This window comes from Scyliorhinus torazame, chromosome 2 (assembly GCF_047496885.1).
Source record: "Scyliorhinus torazame isolate Kashiwa2021f chromosome 2, sScyTor2.1, whole genome shotgun sequence".
Lineage (NCBI taxonomy): Eukaryota > Metazoa > Chordata > Chondrichthyes > Carcharhiniformes > Scyliorhinidae > Scyliorhinus > Scyliorhinus torazame.
In genome coordinates, this window is record NC_092708.1 from 340,587,021 (window position 1) to 340,613,018 (window position 25,998).

Below are 25,998 nucleotides of genomic sequence, written 5' to 3' on the forward strand. Positions count from 1 at the left end.
TAATTTCTGTGGCGTTTTGTTGAAGCTGTAGGTGGTGACCTGTAGATTTATGAAGCCAAGGTATTCTACTGACCTATACTGTCCTTTTGGTCTGTGAAACATGAAACCCTCTTTAATTATATTTCTTCCTCTATCTTGTGCCTTGCTGCTGTTTTTTTCTTAGTCTTGTAACAGGAGATTCAGAAATGTTCGGCTTCAATGTATATGTTTTATACATAATTTCAAAGAGTTTTTACCCCCATTACAGCTATATCATTGGAATAAATACTTTTGGAATACTCTTAGAATTCTTAAAATGGCTCTGCCAGGGGTGAATACTGACTGACTAACAATTAGAGTAAAAGTGTTGAGCACAAGCACAAGCAGCCTAACTTTATACGGTAAAAAAATGCCAGTTTGCAAACTGTAGGAAAATGTCATTTAAAAAAATCAATTCATGGGATGTGGATGTCACTGGCTGGCCAACATTATTTGCCCGTCCTTGCTTGTCCCCCTCCCAACAACTGACTAGCTTGCTTGTCTAATTTTAAAGGGCATTTAAGAGGCAACCACTTTGCTGTGGATCTGGAGTCCAGACTACACAAGGACAACAGATTTCCTTCCCTAAAGGGCATTAGTTAACCAGATGGGTTTTTACAATTCCAATTTCACCACCTGCTCTGGTGGGATTTGAACCTGGGACCCCAAAGCTTTGCCTTGGGTCTCTGGATTACCAGTCCAGTGGCAATACCACGACACCACCTAGTATCACCATGATCACTTCTCTTAGGAATATGTCCAGCTGAAGCTGTTGACTTTCGTGTGGGGATGGTTTCCTGGATGAGTGGTGGGGGGCTGGTGGTGGTTGGGGGAGGGGGCTTCTTCTGAGTTGAATTGGCAAAAGCTGGGTGTCATAATATACACCAGTATATCATGGTGCAGACACACACTGATGGACACACAGTGGGACCAATCAACATACACAAAACCGCAGCCAATCACCAGTGAGAGCACACGCACTATAAAGACAGGGGGCATCAGAGTTCCCGCTCATTCGAGTAGCAGCTAGGTAGGAGCACAGAGCTCACAGCCTGCAACACAGACATTCACCATGTGCTGAGTGCATCAACTGGTTAGGACAAGGCAAAGGTCTTTAGTTAAAGCTAGTATTGTATTTACCCACAGTTCAAGTATGTTTAACAAGTTAACCTTTTAATAAAATAGTGTTGCACTACTTCAAGTGTTGGTGACCTGTATGTGATCCAGAACACACAACACATCATGATACCAGGAGTGGTTGCATACTAGCATTTCTTAGACCTACCTGCAAGTGATCTGCCTTCCGCCAGCATTCCGTCATCCTGCAACATGGACAACATCAGCCCGCCGCCGCCTCTCCGCATCGCCGGCAACCTCGGGGCCAACTGGAAGATTTTCAAACAGCGCTTCCAGCTCTTCCTCGAAGCCACAGGGAGGGAGGGCGCCTCGGACACCAGAAAGATTGCTCTTCTCCTCTCCACGGCCGGGGACCATTCCATCCACATTTTCAACCCTCTCACCTTTGCAGATGACGAAGACAAGACGAAGTTCAAGACGGTTCTCCTCAAATTTGACACTCACTGCAGCGTAGAGGTGAATGAAAGTTTTGAACACTACGTGTTCCAGCAGCATTTGCAGGGTAAGGACGAACCTTTCCAATCCTTTTTAACACACCTCCACATCCTTGCGCAATCTTGCAGCTACGGGCCCACCTCCGGCTCCATGATACGCGACCAAATCGTTTTCGGTGTTTAGTCGGACCCCCTACGTCAGCAGCTCCTCAAAGTAAAGCAACTCACCCTAGCGACCGCCATCGAGACCTGTGTCCTACATGAAAATGCAACCAGTCGGTACTCCCATATACAAGAGGCTGAAACGGCGCGGCAAGGTCCCCACGAGGCGGAACAGGTCCAAGTGATTGAGCACCTCCAGGGCCTCAGCCTGGATGAGGGCGGCCATTTCGCGCGCTTTTCGCGGACTCCCGCGCTTGTACGCACCAAACGAGGGGATGGCGACGTGGAGGAACGTAATGCGCAGGCGTGCACCACGCAGGACCGCACCACGCATGCGTGGTGGCGCAGTGAACGTGCTGACGTCACGACGTGCGGCATCTGTGGCTCCGCCCATTTAAAGCGGCAATGCCCCGCAAAATCTCGACAATGCCTACGATGTGGAAGACTTGGCCACTATGCTGCCTGCTGTCTAGCAGCTCAGCCTTCCAATTCATATCGCTTCAGCCAGCCTCGCAGGAATGTTTGGGCAATTCAACCCACGGTCACCGAGTCCGATTCCGACCTCCCACACAGCAGTGACACCGAGGACCCGAAGGCGCCTTTTTGAGTCGATGTTGTAACGAAAAACAGGCTGTCCCCGAAGCAAAGACACCAGCCGCTGCCGGTATACAGCATCGATCCAGACGATGAGTGGTGTGCCACCCTGACGGTCAACCGGTCCCAAATACAATTCCACCTGGACACAGGTGCCTCCGCCAATCTCATGGCGTGGTCTGCTTTCCAAAGCCTTCGTGTCAAACCAACCATTCTCCCATCGGCCTGCCAGCTATTGGACTACAATGGCAACATCATTCCTGCTACCGGCTCATGCCAACTCGAAGTGACGCACAAGTCACGAAAAGCCATCCTTCCTTTCGAGATCGTGGGATCGTCGAAGGACTCTCTGCTTGGCGCACAGGCTTGCAAGCTGCTAAACCTCGTTCGAAGAGTTCACTCTCTCTCTCCTGATGACACGTCTGCCTTCCAGGATGCTGACATCAGGGCGCAACTCAACGCCATCATCGACCAGCACCTCGATGTCTTCGAAGGCATGGGTAGGCTCCCATATACTTACAAGATCCTACTCAAACAGAATGCCACGCCTGTGGTGCATGCACCTCGCAGAGTCCCAGCACCCCTCAAGGACCGCCTCAAGCGGCAGCTGCAGGACCTCCAAGACCAAGGAGTGATCTCCAGAGTTGCGGAACCAACCGACGGGGTCAGTTCCATGGTGTGCGTAAAAAAACCTTCCGGCGATCTCAGAATCTGCATTGATCCAAAGGATCTGAATCGCAACATAATGAGGGAGCATTACCCAATCCCCAAGCGCGAAGAAATCACATGCGAGATGGCTCGGGCCAAGCTCTTCACCAAACTTGACGCCTCGAAAGGATTCTGGCAAATTCAACTAGACAGATCCAGCAGGAAACTGTGTACCTTTAACACCCCCTTTGGCAGATATTGTTACAACAGGATGCCGTTTGGATCATATCGGCATCAGAAGTGTTCATGGAACAAATGATGGAAGGCATTGAAGGTGTTCGCGTCTATGTCGACGACATAATCATTTGGCCCACCACCCCGCAAGAGCACATCAGTCGCCTCCAGTGCGTGTTCAAGCGCATACGGGAGCAGGGCCTACGCCTCAACAGAGCCAAATGCTCCTTCGGCCAGACGGAACTCAAATTCCTAGGGGACCACATCTCCCAGTTGGATGTGCGGCCGGATGCGGACAAGGTGGCTGCCATCACAGCCATGAAAACGCCAGAGGACAAGAAGGCGGTCCTCCGATTTCTGGGCATGGTCAACTTCCTAGGGAAGTTCATCCCTAACCTCGCCTCTCATACCACAGCTCTCAGGAACCAGGGGCGTCATTCTCCGCCGGCGGAAGTCTCCGTTTTGTCAGCGCCGGGGGGTTTCCCGACGGCGTGGGGCTGCCCCACAATGGGAAACCCCATTGACCGGCTGGTGTTACGGAGACTCCCGCCGGCCGGTCGGGGCAGAAATGTGGCGGGGCGGGTAGGAGAATTTCGCCCCTGGCCAGGAAGACGACAGACTTCCAATGGCTTTCTGCCCACGAGCGCGAATGGACAGAACTTAAAACCAAACTTACCACGGCCCCGGTATTGGCCTTTTTTGATCCAGCGAAAGAGACAAAAATTTTGACTGATACCAGCCAATCTGGCATTGGGGCAGTGCCCTGCAACGCGATGAGGCCTCATCATGGGCCCCCGTTGCATATGCGTCACGTGCCATGACTCCCACGGAACAGCGCTATGCACAGATAGAAAAGGAGTGCCTGGGCCTTTTGACCGGTGTCGTCAAGTTTCATGATTATGTGTACGGCCTTCCCCAATTCACCGTCGAGACCGACCATCGCCCGCTCGTCAATATAATACAAAAGAGCATTCTACTCAAATTCTGGCGATACAACTTCCAGCTTGTATGTACCCAGGGCAAAGACCTGATCATAGCTGATGCTCTGTCCAGGGCAGTTAACACCCCATGTGACCCAGCGGGATTCGTCTGCCAGGTTGACGCCCATGTGGCCTTCGCGGCCTCCAATCTACCGGCCACGGATGAACGCCTCGTCCAAATTCGCCACGAGACTGCGGCTGACCCCCTGCTACAGTGTGTCATGCGCCACCTAACAGACGGGTGGCTCAAGGGCCAATTCCCGCAGTTCTACAACATCAGAGATGATCTGGCGGTAGTCGATGGTGTCTTCCTGAAGCTGGACCGCATTGTTATCCCGCACAGCATGCGCCAGCTTGTCTTGGAACAGCTACACGAGGGTCATCTTGGCGTGGAGAAGTGCCGCCGATGGGCCCGAGAGCCAGTGTACTGGCCCGGCATCAATGACGACATTGCCAACACAGTGCTCAACTGCCCCACCTGTCAGCGGTTCCAGCCAGCCCAACCATGTGAGACCCTACAGCCCCATGAGTTGGTCACGTCCCCTTGGTCCAAGGTCGGCATCGACCTGTTCCACGCGCTGGGCAGGGACTATGTTCTGATTGTCGACTATTTTTCAAACTACCCGGAGGTGGTACGTTTGCGCGACATCACATCATCTGCAGTCATCCGTGCCTGTAAGGACACCTTTGCTCGTCAGGGCATCCCACTCACTGTGATGTCGGACAATGGCCCCTGCTTCACAAGCCAGGAATGGTCCAACTTTGCCAGGAGGTACAACTTTGTGCATGTGACCTCCAGTCCCCTGTACCCCCAATCCAATGGCAAAGCGGAGAAGGGCGTCCACATAGTCACGCGGCTCCTCTGCAAGGCTGCCGATGCGGGATCCGACTTCTGCCTCGCCTTGCTGGCCTATCGCTCAGCCCCACTGTCCACTGGCCTGTCGCCAGCCCAGCTGCTCATGGGTCGCACCCTGAGGAAGACGGTGCCATCCATTCACGTCCCAGACCTCGACCACGTTCCGGTCCTTCAATGAATGCAACTGTCTCGTGCACAGCACAAGGCGGCTCATGACTCCCGTGCAGCTGATCCCCCTGCTCTGGCTCCAGATGACAACCTCCACATCCATCTTCCGGATGGTGGCTGGTCTGCAACTGCTGTGGTCTTCGGCAGGTGGCTCCCCGCTCGTTCCTGGTTCGTCTACCGGATGGTTCCATTCTGCGCCGTAATCGACCTGCCCTTCGTCTCGTTCCGCGCTCGCTACGTGATCATCCACCAGTGCCACGCCCTCCTGTTGTCCCTGACCTGGACTATGCGGAGATTCCGGTTACTCTGCATCCTCCTCACTCTAACGCAGTCCAGCCCGCTCCTCAGCTGGTGGCTCCTGACCCACCCTTGTGGCGGTCAACCAGAATTCGTCGCCCACCTCAGAGACTTACTTTATGAACTTTGTGCACTAATGGACTCTCTGGTCTGTTCTGTTCTTCCGTTTAATCGTTCAAGTGGTTTGTATATAGTGTTCATCTCGTTATTTGTGTGACACACTGTTTTTTCTGCACCAGGCACCTTCCCATGTAAATAGCTTAGTTTTATGTACATAGTCCTGTAAATATTTTGCACACACGTAGTCAGGAACATTCACCACACACTATTTATTGTCACGCAGGCACAGTTTTTTATATAAAAGGGGGGATGTCATAATATACACCAGTATATCATGGTGCAGACACACACTGATGGACACACAGTGGGACCAATCAACATACACAACACCGCAGCCAATCACCAGTGAGAGCACAAGCACTATAAAGACAGGGGCATCAGAGTTCCCGCTCATTCGAGTAGCAGCTAGCTAGGAGCACAGAGCTCACAGCCTGCAACACAGATATTCACCATGTGCTGAGTGCATCAACTGGTTAGGACAAGGCAAAGGTCTTTAGTTAAAGCTGGTATCGTATTTACCCACAGTTCAAGTATGTTTAAATAGTTAACCTTTTAATAAAATAGTGTTGCACTACTTCAAGTGTTGGTGACCTGTATGTGATCCAGAACACCCAACACATCACTGGGTGCACTCTTATTTAATATCTGTACCTTCAGTACTGAAGTGAGCTGAGGTCTGAGTCACCAGCCTTTGATGCAAGTAAGTTACAGTTTCCCTTTTCACTGTTAATCCACAATGTGCCAATCAGATATAAAAGTATATATTATTTTTAATCTTGCAGGCTCCAGGCCACACATATGGAGGACACAGCAGTCATGTGACCAGTGTAAACTTTCTGCACGATGACAGTCAGCTAGTCTCCACTGGTGGGAAGGACATGAGTGTTATGCAGTGGAAGGTCATTTAGACTGACCTCCTGCCATGGAATTTGCTTTGGGATGTCACAGCAAATGTAACACATATGGAATGATTTTTGCCAGAAGTGTAAACTGCAACTAAAAAGCGAGAGAAGTTCCTGCACTTTTACAGGCCACGGTTTGGCATTTCTGTTAAATGTCAAAAGATTTTATTTAAACCTCAGGAAAATCAAGCCTCTGCAAGGTTACTGGTGCATTATGTGGTACGTGACTGATTAACAGTTCTGGCAGTCACTTTCGAAAACAGACTTGCTCCTGGTCTCAACATGTTTCTCTGTGGTGAAAGTGAGGGTAATGTACAGTATTGTTTATATGTTTACCCCAACAAAATATCTGTAAACACAACCTTTCATTTTAAATGGTGAAGATGTCATGAACTGTTTACCATCAATACTATATGCACTAAATTTCTCGTACTGACATAGGCTTTGTGTACAATGTGTCTTAAATTTATGTCGCAGTCTGTTTTGTATCTAATTGTCAATCTGTTTCTGAAGCATGGTGAGACTTGACTCCCAGTTATCACGTTGTTGGAAGCTGTTTACTTTCTTCCCTCTTGCCCCGAAAGGAGCTGCAGTCTTGAAGACAAGTTCCAATTTAACTGCAGAACCGCTGACTAATGCACTGGAAGCCTGCAGAGGCTGTTCACAGAGAAAAACAAAAGCCTGCACTTCTATGACTGTGCAACTTCTACTCCATCTCTATCCACCCCCACCCACCGCCCGCTCCCCGGCAAAACATTGTACACATGGATATGTCCCCCATTGTAAACAAGGCTGTCTGCTTGTGAAGACGAGAGAAGGACAGGTGTTAGACAGGGTTGGTGATGACAGCTCGCACTTTCAGCAAAGTGGAAATATGCAGTTTACATTTGGAATGTATGTGGAGATTTTTTAAAAAAATGAAAGTTATTGGTACATTCTTTAACAATAAGGTTCAAAGATTTGTTTTGTGACTGATTGTCAATAAATTAAAATTGCTGAAAGGTATCAATGTGAGTAGGTGTCTGTGCACTTCTTCCCCTCCTCCAAACCACTTGAAATGCGCAATATTAAAAATGTGTCCTGAACATTTATTGCTTTTAATGTAATGCCAGTTGGAAGTAACGTGCACAAATAGACTCATACACTGCAACTGGAATCTGAATCCAACTCGCAGAAATGTGGAAGCTGATTACATGTTTTCACCTTCTTTTGCCACGGGCTGGTGTATAAATGATGAAGAGGTGGCATCCAACTATGGAGCCTTGGGCTACACCTCAGAGGACCAAGCGAGCTTGGGAGGAGAAATCACCGGAAAGGGTATAATAATTATAAAGTAACAAAATTGAGACTCATGAATTAGAAGAGTCAGTGTCAGTTTGGATAAAAAAATTAGCTGAAGGACAGAAAACAGTTTCCGGCCTTGGGTCACTGTCCGTGTGGAGTTTGTACGTTCTCCCCGTGTCTGTCCTCCAGGTGCTCCGGTTTCCGCCCACAGTCCAAAGATGCGCAGGTTAGGTGGATTGCCTCTTCGTGTCCAGAGAGGTGCAGGTTAGGTTATGGGGATGGGGGTGGGGGGGGGGGGGGGGGGGGGGGGCAGTGGGCATGGGTAAAGTGCTTATTCGAAGTGTTGGTGCAGTCACAAATACCCTCCTTCTGCACTGTAGGGATGGTATGAAGTAGGAGAGTATGAGCATTCAGCCATGGAAAGGTACCGTCAGTGGAACTTGCAATTGTTGAACCAGATGAATAGTAAGATCAATCACTCCCGAAGCGAACTTAAACTTACTGTTTGCAGGCCTGAGGCGTTTTTTGTATCGGCAGAAGCTTCCTGACGTAAGAGATCACTTAAGAAGTGGAGATATTTTCGAAGGAAACAATAGAGGCATCAGCATCATCATGGTTTAAAGGTCTGAATCAGGAAAGGTTTAAATGTGAAAGGGTATTTGTGAGGGAGAATGTGAAAAGGTATTTGTGAGGGGGTTGTGGTGAAATGTTCTGCATTAAATGTATCGAAGGTTCAAATTCAGAGCATGGATGGTCGTGAATCCAACATCCTTTGCAGTAAAGGAGATGGCACGGATAAACCAGTACTATAAGGCCACCTGGTGGAGATTTATTTGCCAACATCAGCACAAGGTAGTGGGGACATCACTGCCAAAAGAGGAAGCAGTGGCATTGTGGCATTACTACTGGAATAGTAATCCAGAGACCCAGGGTCATGCTCTGGAAACCTGGGTTCAAATCCTGCCATGGCAGATGGTGAAATTTGAATTCAATAAAAATCTGGAATTAAAAGTTGAAAGCTGACCATGAAGCCATTGTTGATTGTCGTAAAGACCCATCTGGTTCCACTAATGTCCTTTAGGGAAGGAAATCTGTTGCCCTTACCTGGTCTGGCCTACATGTGACTCCGGGCAGTAAGTGCTGCCCACAGTCCATGAACAAATAAAATATAAGGCTGTATGCCATTATTTTCCCTGTACACCCAGAGATCAGGCAATCAGATTAGTATCACAAGGCACTGTACTGCTTTTCCTCACTGTACCTTGAGCAATTCAGTGGATACATAATCTCTATGAGTTTTCTTTAGCTTTCCATTTCCCCTTCACAATAATACATTAAGAGATGTAACATATGCTCTACTGGAAACTTGATGTTCTTAACCCCTCACCCCCCCCCCTACCTTCTGAGATAGAAGATAGATAGATCCCCTCCAGTGCAGATGGAGGCCATTCGGCCCATCGAGTCTGCACTAACCCACTGAATGAGTACCCTACTTGGGGCCCAATCCCCCAGCTTAACCCCGTAACCCCACCTAGCATAGCCAATCCACCTAACCTGTACGTCTTTGGACTGTGGGAGGAAACCGGAGCACCCGGAGGAAATCCTGACAGACACAGGAAGAATGTGCAAACTCCACACGGACAGTCACCCGAGATCGGAATCAAACCTGGGTCCCTGGCGCTGTGAGGCAGCAATGCTAACCACCGTGCCACCCCACCACTGTGCCACCGTGTTGTTCAAAAGAAAATCTGCTGTTTTATCTGCAACTCCAGAATTCGGGGCCGGGATTCTCCTACCCCCCCGCTGGGTCGGAGAATCGCCGGGGGGGGGCGGCGTGAATCCCGCCCCACCGCTCCGACACGAGCTGCCAAATTCTCCGGCGCCGTTTTTCAGGTGGGGGTGGGGATCGTGCCGCGCCGGTAGGGGGCCATTGGCAGTGTCCTCCCCCCCGCAATTCTCCGGGCCCCGATGGCCCGAGTGGCCACCCGCTTTTGGCCAGTCCTGCCAGCGTGAAATAGATATGGCCCGTCCCGGCGGGACCTGGCTTCGAGGGCGGCTAGTGGAGTCCTCGGGGGGGGGCGCAGGGGGAAACGGCCCCGGGCCTGGGTCCCCACGGTGGCCTGGCCCATGATCGGGGCGCACTGATCTGCGGGCGGGCCTGTGCCGTGGGGACACTCGTTCCACTTGCGTCGGCCTCTGTAAGGCTCCGCCATGGCCGGCGCGGAGAAGAAACACCCTGCGCATGCACAGGAAACACGCCGGCGGTTCTGCGCATGCGACAGAACACGCCGACAGTCCTGCGCATACGCCAACCCGCGGCGGCCCTTCGCCGCCGGTTGGCACGGCGCCAACCCGTCCGGCGCCGGCCTAGCCCCCAGAAATGCGGAGGATTCCGCAACTTCCAGGCGGCCCAACGCTGGGGTGGTTTGCGCCACTCTTGGAGCCGGCATCAGGCCATCCCGCCAAGTGCGGGAGAATCCTGCCCCAGATATTCATTCACCATTACAAGTGTGGGGAGCACGTTGGGTAAAAGATTACCCTCTATGAGCGCTGCTGGGTCACATTATTGGGAAATACGCTGCATTGGGTTAAGTTTGGTCTTCCCTGTGTAAAAATCAAAATGGTCAATGTTGAGGAACATTTGTCTATTCCATTTGATGTGGATGTCATTCTTGTAGCCAACTAATCTTACACCTTCAGGAACTAATCATTTCAGACATTAGTATTATCGAGGTCTGCTGTCTCTATGTAATGGTTGTGTTCATCTGAGTATTATTTTCTTGTGGTTTACCTGATGAAACTTGAACAGACTAATGGCCTGGTCTTATCTATATGGAAGTGCTAAATTAATTTAAAATCAAAGTTTTGCTCCAACTAGGTAATGATATTTCGGATATGTAAACTTGATTTATACTATATCATATTTTAAAAGTACTGACAAATATATGTTGGGTGTAGGTGCACTAAATGATTTACAAATTTTCTAAATGCAAATACAGTAAACCTTGTGTTATCCGGCACTATACCAGCAGAAATGTTTCAGAGCTGAGCCTAACAAATACGGGGCTGGAATCTCCATTCCTGAGGCTAAGTGCCAACACGAACGGAGAATCCATGGGGAGGTTCATGACAGGAAAATCGGCACAAACCCCTCACCGATTCCGGTACCGGTAAGGGGCTAGAACCAGCGCCACGTGAAATTCCCGCTGATCTCGATGAAAACGGCCGGATCCCAGGCCGCACATGCACAGGGCTGACGACCTGCAGCGGCCGCGCCGTAAAACATGGCGCGGCCACGCTTGAATCCTAACCCGCCAAATGCGACCCCAGAGCCCACCCCCAGCCCTAGCAGAAGCCACCCAGGCCAGCGGCATGGATCCTGGGCGAGTATGGCGGCGCTGGACACTGTCTGCAGCTGGCATGCCGGGTTCCCGAACGCTGAGACCGCACGTGGCCCACGCCGTTGGGAACACGGCCCATCGGGAATGGGGGTGAGCCGGCCGATGACACGCCAACGTCGTTGAAATGGCTCACGGTGTGCATCACGATGGCGCCAGTTTGGAGGGGGCAGAGCACGGTAGACCGCCGTCAGCCCCAATTCCGGCGTCGGAATTCATTCTCCGCCCGATCGGCGATCACGTTTTCGGAGTCGGGCTATGCGGAATCCAGCCCGAGGTACCTGCCACACTTGCACAGCGATTCTCACTTACAGAGACCACTTACCCGAGTGACTTGTTTACAGTGGCACAACCCCGCATCTGGGCAACGTCAGGAGCCACAAAAAGTGTGCAAGAATCTCAAAGAGCAGCTGCTGTGCAGGAGAACAGGGCCCAGGAGCTGGCATCTCTGACCTTACTCAATTGGAACGAGAGAGAGACACTTAAACCGGGTGCAGTCAGATTGCCGCTCACAATTTTTATACCTTAATTAAAATAAATTTGTCAGTTTATCGGCGATAACCTGTTGCCTGTAACCTGTGGATAAAGAAATGTGTGTGTGTGTGTGTGAGTCAGTGGTGGAATCCACCCACCTTCTGTAGAGTGTCAGTTGTATCATGAACTCTACTTGGCTTTCCAGCATTTCCAAGCTCTGTCCCCTGGCTAAGCTCCCGACAGAGGCACTGGTAATCCCTCTGGCACCATCCATTCCTGGAGCATTCCTGATAACAAACAATTTTACTGTATTAGCTTTACAAGCAGCCCTCCAACCAAGTACTTATTTTGAAACAAATGATTTACCATTTATAAACAATTTGTTCAAGCTTTTGGTTCTGTATAATTTTTTAATGATTAATCAGATTGAAATAAATGCAAACTTGAAAATGATGGTGAAATAGTACTTTTTGCGTACCTAGCATTTTAATTGCTTTGTCTCATAAAGGACCAGGGAATTTTACACAATTCCTGGGTAATTCTTAAATAATTCTTTATTTGACATAACTTTCCAAAGGTTTGAAAATGGTGTGATGTTGAGTCACACATCTCTTGATAGCTTGAAGCACGAGAAAGCCACTGAGAGGCTGAGAATATTGCCCTTACTTTTCATCCCATGTAATTAACACTCGTCACCCATTGTGTTTTTCATAATTTGGGAAGTTACATTTCTTTTTTAAAAAAATTTAGTGCCCAATTCATTTTTTCCAATTAAGGGGCAATTTAGCGCGGCCAATCCACCTACCCTGCACATCTTTGGGTTGTGGGGGAAAAGCCCACGCAAACACGGGGAGAATGTGCAAACTCCACAAGGACAGTGACCTAGAGCTGGGATTGAACCTGGGACCTCGGTGCCCTGAGGCAGCAATGCTAACCACTGCACCACCGTGCTGCCCAAAAGTTACATTTCTGAAGTGAGGATATTACCACCTGCCATGTGGTCAGGACATTGCCGGATTGATGCGACATGCTGGTGTCCTCCACTAATTCTTCCCAACACCTCATAAAAGTGGGTCAGAGCTTTCAAAAAATTTAACGGACCCAATTCTTTTTTTTCTAATTAATGGGCAATTTTAGCATGGTCAATCCACCTACCCTACACATCTTTGCATTATGGGGGTGAGACCCACTCAGACACGGAGAGAATGTGCAAACTCCACATGGACAGTGACCTGGAGCAGGGATCGAACCTGGGTTCTCGGTGCCGTGAGGCAGCAGTGCTAACCACTGTGCCACCCTGGGTCAGAGTTGATCTATACCGACCTTACAGCATCCAATTTGCAAACTTTAATTTGAAGCCTAGTGATTCAGCAAGCTAATGGAATGTTAGCTTTTATTGCAAAAGGACTGGGTTATAAAAGTAGAGAAGTGTTGTGGCAATTGTTTAGAATGTTGGTGTGACCACATCTGGAGTATTTTGTCCAGTTTCGAAGAAGGATGTGGTGGCATTGGAGGCAGTTCAGAGGAGGTTCATCAGATTGATCCCGGGGATGAAAGTGTTGACAAAGAGGAGAGATTAAACAGTTTGGGTTTATACTCGCTGGAGTTTAGAAGGATGAGAGAGGCTCTGATCGAGGTATATAAAATACTAAAAGGCATTGATAAAGTAAACATAGACCAAATGTTCCCCCTTGTGGGGCAATCTAGAACGAGAGGTCACAGGCATAGGTTGAGAGGCGGTAGATTTAAAACTGAGATCAGGAGGTACTACTTCTCGCAGAGGGTGGTGAGTTAAGTGAATTCTCCCTCAGTGTACCCGAACAGACACCATGGTGTGGTGACTGGGGGATTTTGCAGTAACTTCACTGCAGTGTTAATGTAAACCTACTTGTGACTTTAATAAAGATTATTATATTTGTGGAACTCGTGCCCAATAGTGCAGTGGAGTCCAAATCATTAAATGGTTTCAGGAGGGAGATTGATTGTAAAAACTGGTTAAAGGGCTATGGGGAACAGGTAAGGAGGTGACTTTGATACCAGGAAGAAATCAGCCATGATCTGATTGAATGGTGGAGCAGGCCCGAAGGGCTGAATTGCCTACCTCTGCTCCTAATTCCTATGTTCCTAAATTAAACAGGTCTACAAAGAGACAGATAATCAAGTTAGCTGGTTGAGAACAGTTGAGAACTTGTTGTAGATGACCTTCCATTTATAATATCCACTTGTGTAATTGTTCTTATTTTTGAACCATAATTCTCAGTGTTTCAGATGAATTGAATTCTACATTCACTGTAAAACTGTCAACTTTGAAGATAATGTGAAATACTTAGATTGGTACTAACATTTAGACTTACTTTGTTTTTTGTGCGACTTTTAGGTTAATGGTATTGAAATCAAAAGGTGAATCTTTGAAAATGGAAGTGAGCTTGTTTAAACATTGAAGGCAACACTATTATTGAGAAGTCGACTAGAAAGAAGTGTCATGTGAGAGTACCTTTAAGACATGGATGTTTAAGCAATGCACCTTTCAGAAAACAGTGATGTCAGAGAGTGGGTGGAGCTGAGGTTAGGTCAGACATTTTGCAGTTTAGATTTGCAGTTTGAAAAGAGCTTGGGAGTGTATGTGTTTGCAGTGAGCTGGATCTCTGCCATGAAAGACTATCTCTGGATCATTTGGGTGATTTAAACTCATAATAGTAAAGCCTTTAATCTGATGTGATTCTGTTTAAAGGTGTTAAGTCTCTTGGAAGTTTGAAGGAACATTTTGAGGAATTATTTACTGTTGCAATATTTTCTGAGTTATCTTTGAAGTAAGGGGTGTTAAGAGATCCAATGTTTATTTAAGATGTTAAGTTGAGCTCATGGAATAAACATTATTTTGTGTTTAAAAACCCACGTGTCCATAATTGTAATCCCATACCTAGGGAACAAGCCGTGTGCTAGGAAAAGCAACAAATACATTCAAGGGAGAGGTTGGTTGAACTCCATGATTCATTTTGGGGTTCTGAAAACGCCTCGCCCATAACAGAAGGATGAAGCTGAATACTGCTGATAGGAACTAGCATAATCCAGTCAAACAATAATAACATGTCCAGAGCCCATCATGCCTTCTCCATCCAGTGTCCATGGCGGTTTATTGTAACATTGATTTCCCTCCTATTTAATCAGCTGATCAAAAAGGGACAGCTATTTCCTAACCCCACCTCCCCCTGAAAAACATTAAAGCCATAATAAATATTCCTACATCCGTCAATTCTAGTTCTTATCAAAGAAAACAGAAAGAGAGATAAAATGAAACAAGAGTTGTTACAATAAGGCAGGCCAGGCCCCAGTATGTTTGGCAATGTCTTCCAAAACAAAAGCATGAGACATGAAAGGGCTCTTCCTGGTGATTCCCTTAGCTCCTATTTCTTTCATTTAGTCTTTATCATTTTTGGTCCATGGATCATTATTGAAGACATATCTTTAAGTCGAGCAGAGGAAGTGAGGAACTCAAAGTGTCAAAATAGCACACCATTATAAAGTTATGTATTTTGGGCAGAAGAACTCAGAATTTATGGCACCCAAGAGATTGGAGGGTTTTGTTTCGGTTGATTGGCCGGTGGCCAATGGATTGGCCAGGGACAGTATTCTGCCCAGCAATCAACAGCGAACGATTAGTTCCTGTCAGGTGGGGTTTCTTGGAGAAAACCCGAGCAAAGCCATTGGACCCTCAGGTGGAAGCAGTTCTCTCCCTCTGTCCTGCTGCATACTGTGTGAAGGGATAAGCTTCTAGACCCTGTCTCTTTCAACCGTGTCGCAACTCCAGGTCAAGTGTGGCTGGAGCTAAATGTGCACCGGCCCAGGGTGTTGTAGCAGGTGCTCCTGGTCAATTTAAAATCCTAGCGAAGAGAGAGAAGAAGGTGGAGGCAGTATGAGTGAAAGTCTCCAGATGTCTGAACCTCCAAGACGAGAGGGACATTTACTGTGCAGTGCTGAGACCAGAAGGTGCAGTTCAAGTTGCAGTCAGTAAATCCCATCAATATTGTTTATCTCCTATCTTTTTTCAAAATAAATTTAGAGTACCCAATTCATTTTTTCCAATTAAGGGCAATTTAGCGTGGCCAATCCACCTACCCTGCACATCTTTGGGTTGTGGGAGCGAAACCCACGCAAACACAGGGAGAATGTGCAAACTCCACACGGACAGTGACCCAGAGCCGGGACTGAACCTGGGACCTCAGTGCCGTGAGGCAGCAATGCTAACCACTGTGCCACTGTGCTGCCCTGTTTTTCTCCTACCTGATTGGAGTTATAATGGTCTTGGCCATGAGAGAGGCTACTTGGAAGGAGACAGCAATGGGTGCGTTGAATGAGTGCTTTACCGAATGCCAGAAAGGTGAGGGGGATAATCATGAACTTATCCAAACTTGGACTGGCACCAAAAGAGTAGATCGACTTAGAATATTTCCCTCATGTTTCACTCCCATGTAATTAACATTCTTCAGTTATTGCATTTTTCATAACTTAAAAAGTTGCATTTCTGAAATATCCTCTGCCATGTGGTCATGTGTGGGAGTAACATTGGATTGGAATAGGGCTAAGTGAGGAAGTGCCTAAAAAAAGGAGAATTGGCATGACTAGTGGATACGAACGGATGGAAAGTGAGATGTAACAGGAGTCCGAAAGAAGTTGAATGCTGTAAGGCAGGAAGTGTAGATCTGTTTGAATTGAAGAGTCAGTATGTACCTGTGGTGAATGTATTCACCTGAATATGAGCTGTCTGTATAGTAGATTATCATAGAATTTACAGTGCAGAAGGAGGCCATTCGGCCCATCGAGTCTGCACCGGCTCTTGGAAAGAGCACCCTACCCAAGGTCAACACCGCCACCCTATTCCCATAACAGAGTAACCCCACCCAACACTAAAGGCAATTTTGGACACTAAGGGCAATTTATCATGTCAAATTCACCTAACCTGCACATCTTTGGACTGTGGGAGGAAAGGAGCACCCGGGGGAAACCCACGCACACATGGGGAGGATGTGCAGACTCCACACAGACAGTAACCCAAGCCGGAATCGAACCTGGTACCCTGGAGCTGTGAAGCAATTGTGCTATCCACAATGCTACCGTGCTTCCCATGTATAGTACTATGATCTATGGCTAGGAAATGGTAATACGATCTACTTCCAGGTATTTTACTAGAACCCCGGTGGGCTCCGCCTCTGGCTCCGCCTCTGGCTCTGCCCCCCCGGTGCGATATGTAGACCTGCCACCTGTGGGCGGCACTCATTTGTACAGCAGACACTGGCAGGCAAGTTCCTGGATAATAAAGCCTTATGTTCACTGGTTCTCATAGTCTCGCAGTGAATTGATGGTTTATCAATTTATTATCCAGCGACATCACTATGGAAGCCGCTCTAAAGCCAGATAAACTCAAACTCAACACACGAGCAACAGAAGCTAAGGAGATCTTCTCCCACTGGCTTCGCTGTTTCGACTCCTCTGCAACGCCTCCCTCAGAAACCCTCAAGCTGCGCCTCCTCCACGCATGGGTAAGCCATCGAATCTCCGTAATGATAGAGAAAGCTGCCACGTACGAGGCAGCGGTCGCGACTCTGAAGGCGCATTTCGTGAAGCCCGTAAATGAGGTGTTCGCGCGGCACCTGCTCACTACTCGCCGTCACCGCGCCGGGGAATCACTGGACGAGTACCTAGAGAACCTGACCCTGCTCACCAGGAACTGCAACTATCAAGATGTGAAGGCCGAGGTGCACATGAAGCTGCAGATCCGGGACACCTACATGGCTGGGGTGCGGTCTAACTACGACAGGCAGCGCCTGCTGGAAAACAGGGCCACTGACCTGCAGGACACGGTAAAACTAGCCACCAGAGCCTCAGCACGCTCCCCGCAGACCCAGCGAACCCCTCGTGGGCACCACCGACGTGGCCTCACCAGACTCGACTACGTCACAGGCCTGTGCCGCGCGGCTGCCCGTCCAGACCGGGGAACGGCAGTGCTACTTCTGCGGCCAGGGTCAACACCCCCGGCAGCGTTGCCCAGCCCGCACCGCGACGTGCAGCGACTGTGGCAAAAAGGGACACTTCACCAGAATCTGTCTGGGCCGACCTAAAGCCCAGAAGTCAAAAGCTTGCCAGGCCCGACCCACGGACTCACAGGCCCACAGACCAACGCAATGTGGCTGCGTGCCTGCCGGGAACGCCCCCTTCAGACGCGTCATCAGCCTCGTGCGACTCGTGGGGTCAGCCATCTTGGCCGCCAGCTTCACCAACGACCGACACGTGCGACCAATGGGGGTAGCCATCTTGGTCGCAATCTTTGACTCAGCCTGACACGTGCGACTCGTGGGGTCTGCCATTTTGTGACCCCGATACCTCCGACCACGCAGGCTACCCGCAGCTTGGCGCAGTCACCCTCGACCAGTCGCGGCCAAAGCACCTGAAAAGTTCTATGATGGTCATCGAGGTCAACGGGCACGAGACCCCCTGTCTTTTCGACTCCGGGAGCACGGACAGCTTTGTTCAGCCCGACACGGTAAGGTGGTGCTTTCTTCACATCTACCCCGCATCCCAAACAATTTCCCTTGCCCCGGATCCCATTCGGTCCAGATCTGGGGGTACTGTATCGCGAACCTCGCGATGCATGGCTCTGAGTACACCCATTTTAAACTGTACGTCCTCCCTCACCTTTGCGCCCCCCCTACTGCTTGGACGAGACTTCCAATGCAGTCACCAAAGCCTGACCCTAAAGTTCGGCGGACCTTTACCCCCCCTCACGGTATGTAGCCTCGCGACCTTTAAGGTCGCCCCCCCTCGCTCTTCGCGAACCTCACCCCCGACTGTAAGCCTGTCGCCACCAGGAGCAAGCGGTACAGTGCACAAGACAGAGGTCCAGCGACTCTTGAAGGAGGGGATCATCGAGGCCAGCAACAGCCCCTGGAGAGCACAAGTGGTAGTTGTCAGGTCTGGGGAAAAGAACTGGATGGTGGTGGACTACAGCCGAACCATAAACCGGTTCACGCAACTGGATGCGTGCCCCCTCCCCCTTGCCGAGATGGTCAACTAGATCGCACAATACCGGGTTTTCTCCACAGTGGATCTGAAGTCTGCCTACCACCAGCTCCCGATCCGCCCGGAAGGGCTCCACTACACTGCTTTTGAAGCAGCCGGCCGACTCTTCCACTTCCTCACGGTCCCTTTAGGCGTCACTAATGGAGTCTCGGTCTTCCAGAGAGCGATGGACCAAATGGTGGACCAGTATGGGCTGCAGGCTACATACCCGTACTTGGATAATGTTACCACCTGCGGCCATGATCAGCAGGACCACGACGCCAACCTTCAGAGGTTCCTCCAAATCGCCCAATCCCTCGACCTCACATATAACAAGGAGAAGTGTGTTTTTCGCACAACTCGTTTAGCCATCCTCAACTATGTCGTGGAAAACGGAGTCCTAGGGCCCGACCCAGACCGTATGCGCCCCCTCACGGAACTTTCCCTTCCCCACAGCCTCAAGGCCCTCAACCGATGCCTGGGGCTATTCTCCTACTATGCCCAGTGTGTCCCCAACTATGCGGACAAAGCCCGCCCACTTATTAAAACCACTACATTTCCCCTGACGGCTGAGGCCCGCTCGGCCTTAAGCCGCATCAAGGCCGATATCAGTAAGGCCGCAATGCACACGGTGGACAAGTCCGTCCCTTTCCAGGTAGAGAGCGATGCGTCAGATGTCACACTGGCCGCCACACTCAACCAGGCGGGCAGGCCCATAGCCTTCTTCTCTAGAACCCTCCACGCTTCCGAAATCCGACACTCCTCGATCGAGAAGGAAGCACACGCCATAGTGGGAGCTGTGCGGCACTGGAGGCACTACCTAGCCGGTAGGAGGTTCACCCTCGTCACCGACCAGCGGTCGGTAGCCTTTATGTTTGACAACGCACAACGTGGCAAAATTTAAAATGACCAAACCTTGAGGTGGAGGATCGAACTCTCCACCTACAATTACGATATCAAGTATCGTCCTGGGGAGCTCAACGAGCCCTCAGATGCCCTGTCCCGTGGCACATGCGCCAGCATGCAAGATGACCGACTTCGGGCTATCCACGATGACCTCTGTCACCCGGGGGTCACCAGGCTTACCCACTTTATTAAGGCCCGCAATCTGCCCTACTCCACGAGGAGGTCAGGGCCGTGACCAGGGACTGCCAAGTCTGCGCAGAGTGCAAACTGCACTTCTATCGGTAAGACAAGGCTCACCTGGTAAAGGCCTCCCGGCCCTTTGAGCGCCTCAGTATTGACTTCAAAGGGCCACTCCCGTCCACCAACCGTAATATATACTTCCTGACCGTCATTGACAAGTACTCCCGCTTCCCCTTCGCTGTCCCCTGCCCCGACATGACCTCGACCACTGTTATAAAGGCACAGCACAGCATCTTCACGCTGTTTGGTTTCCCTGCGTACGTCCACAATGACCGGGGCACATCATTTATGAGCGATGAGCTGTGTCAGTACCTGCTCAGTAAAGGCATCGCCTCGAGCAGGACTACGAGCTATAACCCGCAGGGAAACGGGCAGGTGGAGAGGGAGAACGCGACGGTATGGAAGGCCGTCCTTCTTGCCCTCCGGTCTAGAAGTCTCCCTATCCCCCGCTGGCAGGAGGTCCTCCCCGAGGCCCTCCACTCCATTAGATCACTCCCTGCACAGCCACGAACGAGCCCTCTCACGACCGTTTGTTTGTGTTCCCCAGGAAGTCCATCTCCGGGGTCTCACTTCCATCCTGGCTGACAACTCCGGGACATGGCCTTCTGCGGAAGCACATGAGGAGCCATAAGACCGACCCCCTGGTTGAGAGGGTCCAGCTGCTGCACGCCAACCCCCAGTACACCTACGTCGTGCACCAGGACGGACGGCAAGATACGGTCTCCCTACGGGACTTGTCGCCCGCTGGTTCCCCTGCCAACCTGCTCCCCCCCACAGCCTACCGCCACCCCCTGGGTCTCCTGTACTGTCCCGCGCCTGCACTGCCGCCACCCACGACCCCCCTGCCTACCCCCACCCCTCAACCGTCTCTGACACGCCGGACTGAAGCTCCAGACAACACACCCTGGAGTCACCAACTGCAACAACCGTGCCCGCCACACCTCCAGAGCTGAGGAGGACTAAAAGAACGACCCGGCCTCCAGACAGACTGAATATTTGATGACCCCACATCACCCCCGCCAGACTTAATTCTTTTAACGGGGGTGAATGTGGTGAATGTATTCACCTGAATATGAGCTGTCTGTATAGTACTGTGATCTATGGCCAGGAAATGGTAATATAATCTACTTCCAGGAATTGTACTAGTACCCAGGTGGGCTCCGCATCTGGCTCGGCCCCCCCGGGGCGATATATAGACCTGCCACCTGTGGGCGGTACTCATTTGTACAGCAGACACTGGCAGACAAGTTCCTGGATAATAAAGCCTTCTGATCACTCGTTCTCATAGTCTTGCAGTGAATTGATGGTATATCAGTCCCCAAAGGTGTTCTTCACCTGTATCTATCATGTGGATCTTTGGATCTCCGCCTTTGTTCTCACTAAGCAATAGTTCAATCAGATATTGTTTCCTGAAGACAAAACACCATACAAACGAGGAGCAGGAATAAACCATACAGCCCCTTGAACCTGCTCTGCCAGTCAATACAACCAAGGCTGACCTTCTACCTCAATCCACACCCCCCCCCCCCCCCCCCCCACCCGCATCCCTTGATTCCCTGAGAGATCAAAAATCTGTCCACCTTTTCTTCATTTCTTCATTTATGCGGTGTGGGCGTCGCTAGGCTAGCATTTATTGCCCATCCCTAATTGCCCTTGAGAAGGTGGTGGTGAGCTGCCTTCTTGAACCACTGCGGTCCACTCACAGTGGTAGGTACACTCGCAGTGCTGTTAGGGAGGGAGTTTCAGGATTTTGACTCAATGGCAGTGAAGGAACGGCGATATATTTCCAAGTCAGGATGGTGAGTGATTTGGAGAGGAACCTCCAAGTGCTGGTGGCCTTATGCATCCGTTGCCCTTGTGCTTTTAGATGGCAGCGGTCGTGGGTTTGGAAGCATCTCAGCTTTGAATATACTCAAAGATGGAGCATCCACAACCCTGTGAGGTAGATAATTCCTAAGACTCATAACCCTTTTGAGTGAGGAAAGTACCCCTCATCTCTGACGATCTAAATTCCCCAGCCAGGGAAATCAGGGGAAACACCCTGTCAAGCCTCTTTTCAGAACCTTGAATGTTTCAATGAGATCTCATTCTTCTAAACTCCATAGAACATAGGCCCGAGTTACTCAGCCTCTCATCATAGGACAACACTCTCCTCCCAGGAGCCAACAATCTCAGGAATCTTCGCTGTACAGCCTCTGAAGCAAATGTGCGCTTCCTTCGCTATAGAGACTGATGTCAGTTAGTGAAAGATAATGAAAACAATATTGTTTCCAATAAATAATCAACGTTCTTAGTTCACGGTTTTCTGTATGACTCAGAGTCATTCACCAAACTGGAAAGCCAGCCTCCATTTTAATTCAGCTGTTTGCATTCAATGGTGAATAATCAGTTTAAGGTTTATGAGAATACAGATTGAGCGCAACATAATTTATTTCGCAACATCATCAACAGAAACATAAATAATTTTCATGACCTTATATATTCTTGCCATAAATTTATCATTGTTGAGTTTTGCATTCTTTTTTATAATCAGCTTGCTGCACTTAACCTAATTAAATAGGTCTGTTGGCGGTGACTAATCTGACTTGCCAGTATTACAGAATGATGGAGTGCTCTTGGTGTGTGCTATTTCTGATGGTCTGGGACACACAGCATTGTGAATCATCCCAACCATCACAATGTATTGCTGCCCTTAGTACCATGTTTCCATGTACAGGGCACTCCTATGATTTATGATGTCAGTGCAAACCAAGATCAGTGACTTTCAATCACAGCATTACCACGTTTGTTACCAGTCAATGAGTGCTGACCTGGCACCTCTTGCAAGCTCCATTGATCAGGCCCTCATTTGTGTGAACTCGGTCCCGAGGCTGGTTCATTCCAATGTCAGACCGGCAACTAAAGGCAGTGAGATCAAGAGATCTAGAAATTCATTGGCACATGTGGTTATTCAGGTGCAAATCAAGCCATGAAGTCATTTCTCTAGAAAAGAGAAGGCTCTATAACTGATAGGGGTTATTGCGACCAGCCCCAGGTGACGTTCCCCAAAAGTTGTTGATCTGAGCGGGATCCCTCAATTTGCCATTGTCCAGCTGGGTATCTCCCCCCCCCACCCCCACCCCCACCCCCGCCTCCCCCCTCCACCCCCCCCCCCCCCTCTCCTCCCCCCCCCCGCCCAATTGTTACAAGCCTGGGTGAGGAGGGGTGACTGGCTCTGTGTCTTTATTCAACCCACCCTCTGCTGGTAGCAGCAAGGTTTCATCTAATGAGCTTCCCTTTTCCAGACCCGATAGTTATGTTTAAAAAGGAGCTAATCCCAGATACCTGGGAACCCCACCACCTGGAGGTTCCCTTGCAAGTCACTCACCAGCCTGACTTGGAAATATATCACCGTTCCTTCACTGTCGCAGAGGCAACATCCCGGAACTCCCTCCCTAACAGCACAGTGGGTGTTCGTACACCTGCAGTGGTTCAAGAAGACAACTCATCACCACCTTCTGAAGGGCAACTAGGAATGGGCAATAAATGCTGGCCTAACCAGTGATGCCCGCATCCTGTAAATGAATAAAAACAAAACAAATTAACCAGGTTTTCTTGAGTTAAGATTAAGTTATTTTAGTAACCACTAAAAAGGTAAAATGAAATGGCAAAATATATGTGTCTACATTCACATGGATTAGAAGAAAGAATTGAGTCCAATGGTAAGTATCTATAAATAAAAGGCTGCGTGGAACAGTCCTTGACTTGCGAGGAGTACATGATGAAGCGTGCGGCCATTACAACTCGATTCCAGTATAGTTAACTTCTGCACGCGAGTAGCTGATTGTTCGATTCAGATATTCTGTGGTTTGGGAGAGAGATTTCAGTTCTTTTTTCCAGCTGCGGTTCTTTTGGTTGACTTCCACAGTCAGAGAGAGAGAGTTTTTAGTTATTTCTGCAAAACATGGCTCCTTCCTTTTTTGCAGGAGCACTGCTAATAGTAATACAATCACACTTCAGTGTGGAAAACTTCCTGCTGCTTTTCCTCACAGCACACACACACACAGACCAACAGGCAGACACAGGCACGCAGGCAGCAAGCCAGTTCCCTCTGCTAACTTTTAATTCCCTTCTTTGTATATTCCAAGAGGGAATCAGGATACACCAGTCAATCTAGACAATTACACCCAGGGGACGGGATTCTCCAATCGCCAACGCCGAAATCGCGTTCGGCTATCGGCCGGAGAATGACCATTTCCGACCAAATCAGGGGCGGCGTTGCCTTCGCGATGCTCTACCCTCTCCAGTGCGGCATCCTCACAGAGTACGCGGCACGCCGTAACGACGGCCCCCTCGATGCAATGCCCCTGACCGGCCGCATTCCCGACGGCGTGGGTCTCTCATGGTCTCACCCGTCAGGACCTTGGCGTTTCGACTGCGGACTCAGTCCAGCACCGCCACAGTTGGGGGAGGGCCGATCCGCGGGCATGGGAGGACTCTGTCACGGGCTGAGGGTACTGTGAGGGTTGGTCCGGGGCTCGTGGGCCGGCCAAAGAGGGGGGCCTATTTTGCAGGCTGGGTCCGGGTGTGGCCTAAGCCATGTTGCACGGCACACCTGCTGCAGGCTGCCGCCCTGCGCATGCGCGGCCATGGACCCGGTAATTCTCCGGGACGTACAGCAGCTAGAGATGGGGGCTCTACGCTGCCGGCATGCTAGCCCCCAGCCAAACGAAGGACCCGTGGCCGTTTTGCGCTGAATGTTCGGGCGTAAAACAGCACCATTTCCACGCTGGCGTGAGGACATAGCCTCACAATCGGAGAATCCATCTTTGAGGTGAGATGGCAATTATGTTCTTCATCTTTACTGGGGATGGTAATCAGTCTTTTGATTCTTTTAAAGGTATCTTGACTGGAAACACAGCAAGGGGATTTAGAGAAACATTAATGTCAGTGGCTAACTGCACATTCTCAAACACCTTCAGGGTTTGTGTCCATTTTAAAATATAAAACTCAGGTCCTTTTGAAGTCCAATATTTCTGTGTGTAATTCCATGGTTTCCTTTTGCGACCATCTTACCAAGGTCTTTAAGATTATAAAAGGGTTTGATAAGTTAGACGTGGCAAAGATGTTTCCACTTACAGGAGAGACCAGAAATAGAGATCATAAATATGAGATGGTAATAAATCTAATAGGGAATTCAAGAGAAACTTGTTTTCTCAGAGAATGGTCAGAATATGCAACCTGCTCCAACAAGGAATAGTTAAGGCCATTAGCATAGGTGCATTTAAGAGGAAGCACTTGATGGAGACAGGATTAGAAGGCTAGCGTTAAATTACAGAAATGGGAGCAGGCTTTCCTTACTATTCCTGCTTTCCTCGTCATTCAGCCCTTCCCTCACACCTACCCACAACTTCTGCTTTTGTGCTTACAGATAGTCAGGAATTACTCACTGCTCAGCCCCTGCCTCCTCATGTGGAAAGGTGAGAGGAAGAGCACCTGAGGAAGAAGTAATCTGCTGGACCATGGAGCCCTGAACAGCTGTGAGAGCCAGCACGTCCCATCGAGCACTGAGTTCCACGTCCATGACCTGTATCTGAGCTCCTTGTCACCAGCTCAGATACTGACAATACGTGAACTTTAGAGGCTAGTGTAGAGTTGAGATCCACACATGTTGAGTGAGCAGGCCCCAGGTCAGCTCGTGTGTGAGCTCTTGCAGACGGCTTCCACTTGAGAGGACTCGGACGATAACCCCATTGGGGCAAACCACAAGAAAGAGCTGTTGACGATGCACACCAAAATATTTGGTGCTTTGGCAGGTCTGTCAATTATTAGGAGCCCACCATTGCTACTGTGAAAGTGGTGACACCTCCAGGACTCCATGCCCTGCTGGCCACCCACTCAGTTTCCACTGTAGCCTAGGCAGAGGCCTCCAGATGTATCAGTGCTGCAGTGGAAGCTGAGAAAGCTGTCGTGAAATCCTTGGAATGCAGTCTCAGACTGCTTCAGATACAGGTCGTGGACGTGGAACTCAGTGCTCGATGGGACGTGCTGGCTCTCACAGCGGTTCACGACTCCATGGTCCAGCAGATTAGTAGGATAGCGGAGGTGCTGCCC

The 25,998-nt window shown here is 49.7% G+C and overlaps 1 protein-coding gene across 6 annotated transcripts in view; it reads left to right on the forward strand.

Moving 5' to 3' along the window:
- Positions 1-7,555, forward strand: part of eml1 (EMAP like 1) — a 369,982-nt gene extending 362,427 nt beyond the window's left edge. For all 6 annotated transcript variants that reach the window (XM_072490461.1, XM_072490442.1, XM_072490476.1 and 3 more), the window contains one exon: positions 6,431-7,555. In XM_072490461.1, coding sequence (XP_072346562.1) covers positions 6,431-6,556 — 126 coding nt within the window. In that variant the 3' untranslated portion in view covers positions 6,557-7,555. The remainder of the gene's footprint in view (positions 1-6,430) is intronic.
- The last annotated feature ends 18,443 nt before the right edge of the window (positions 7,556-25,998 follow it).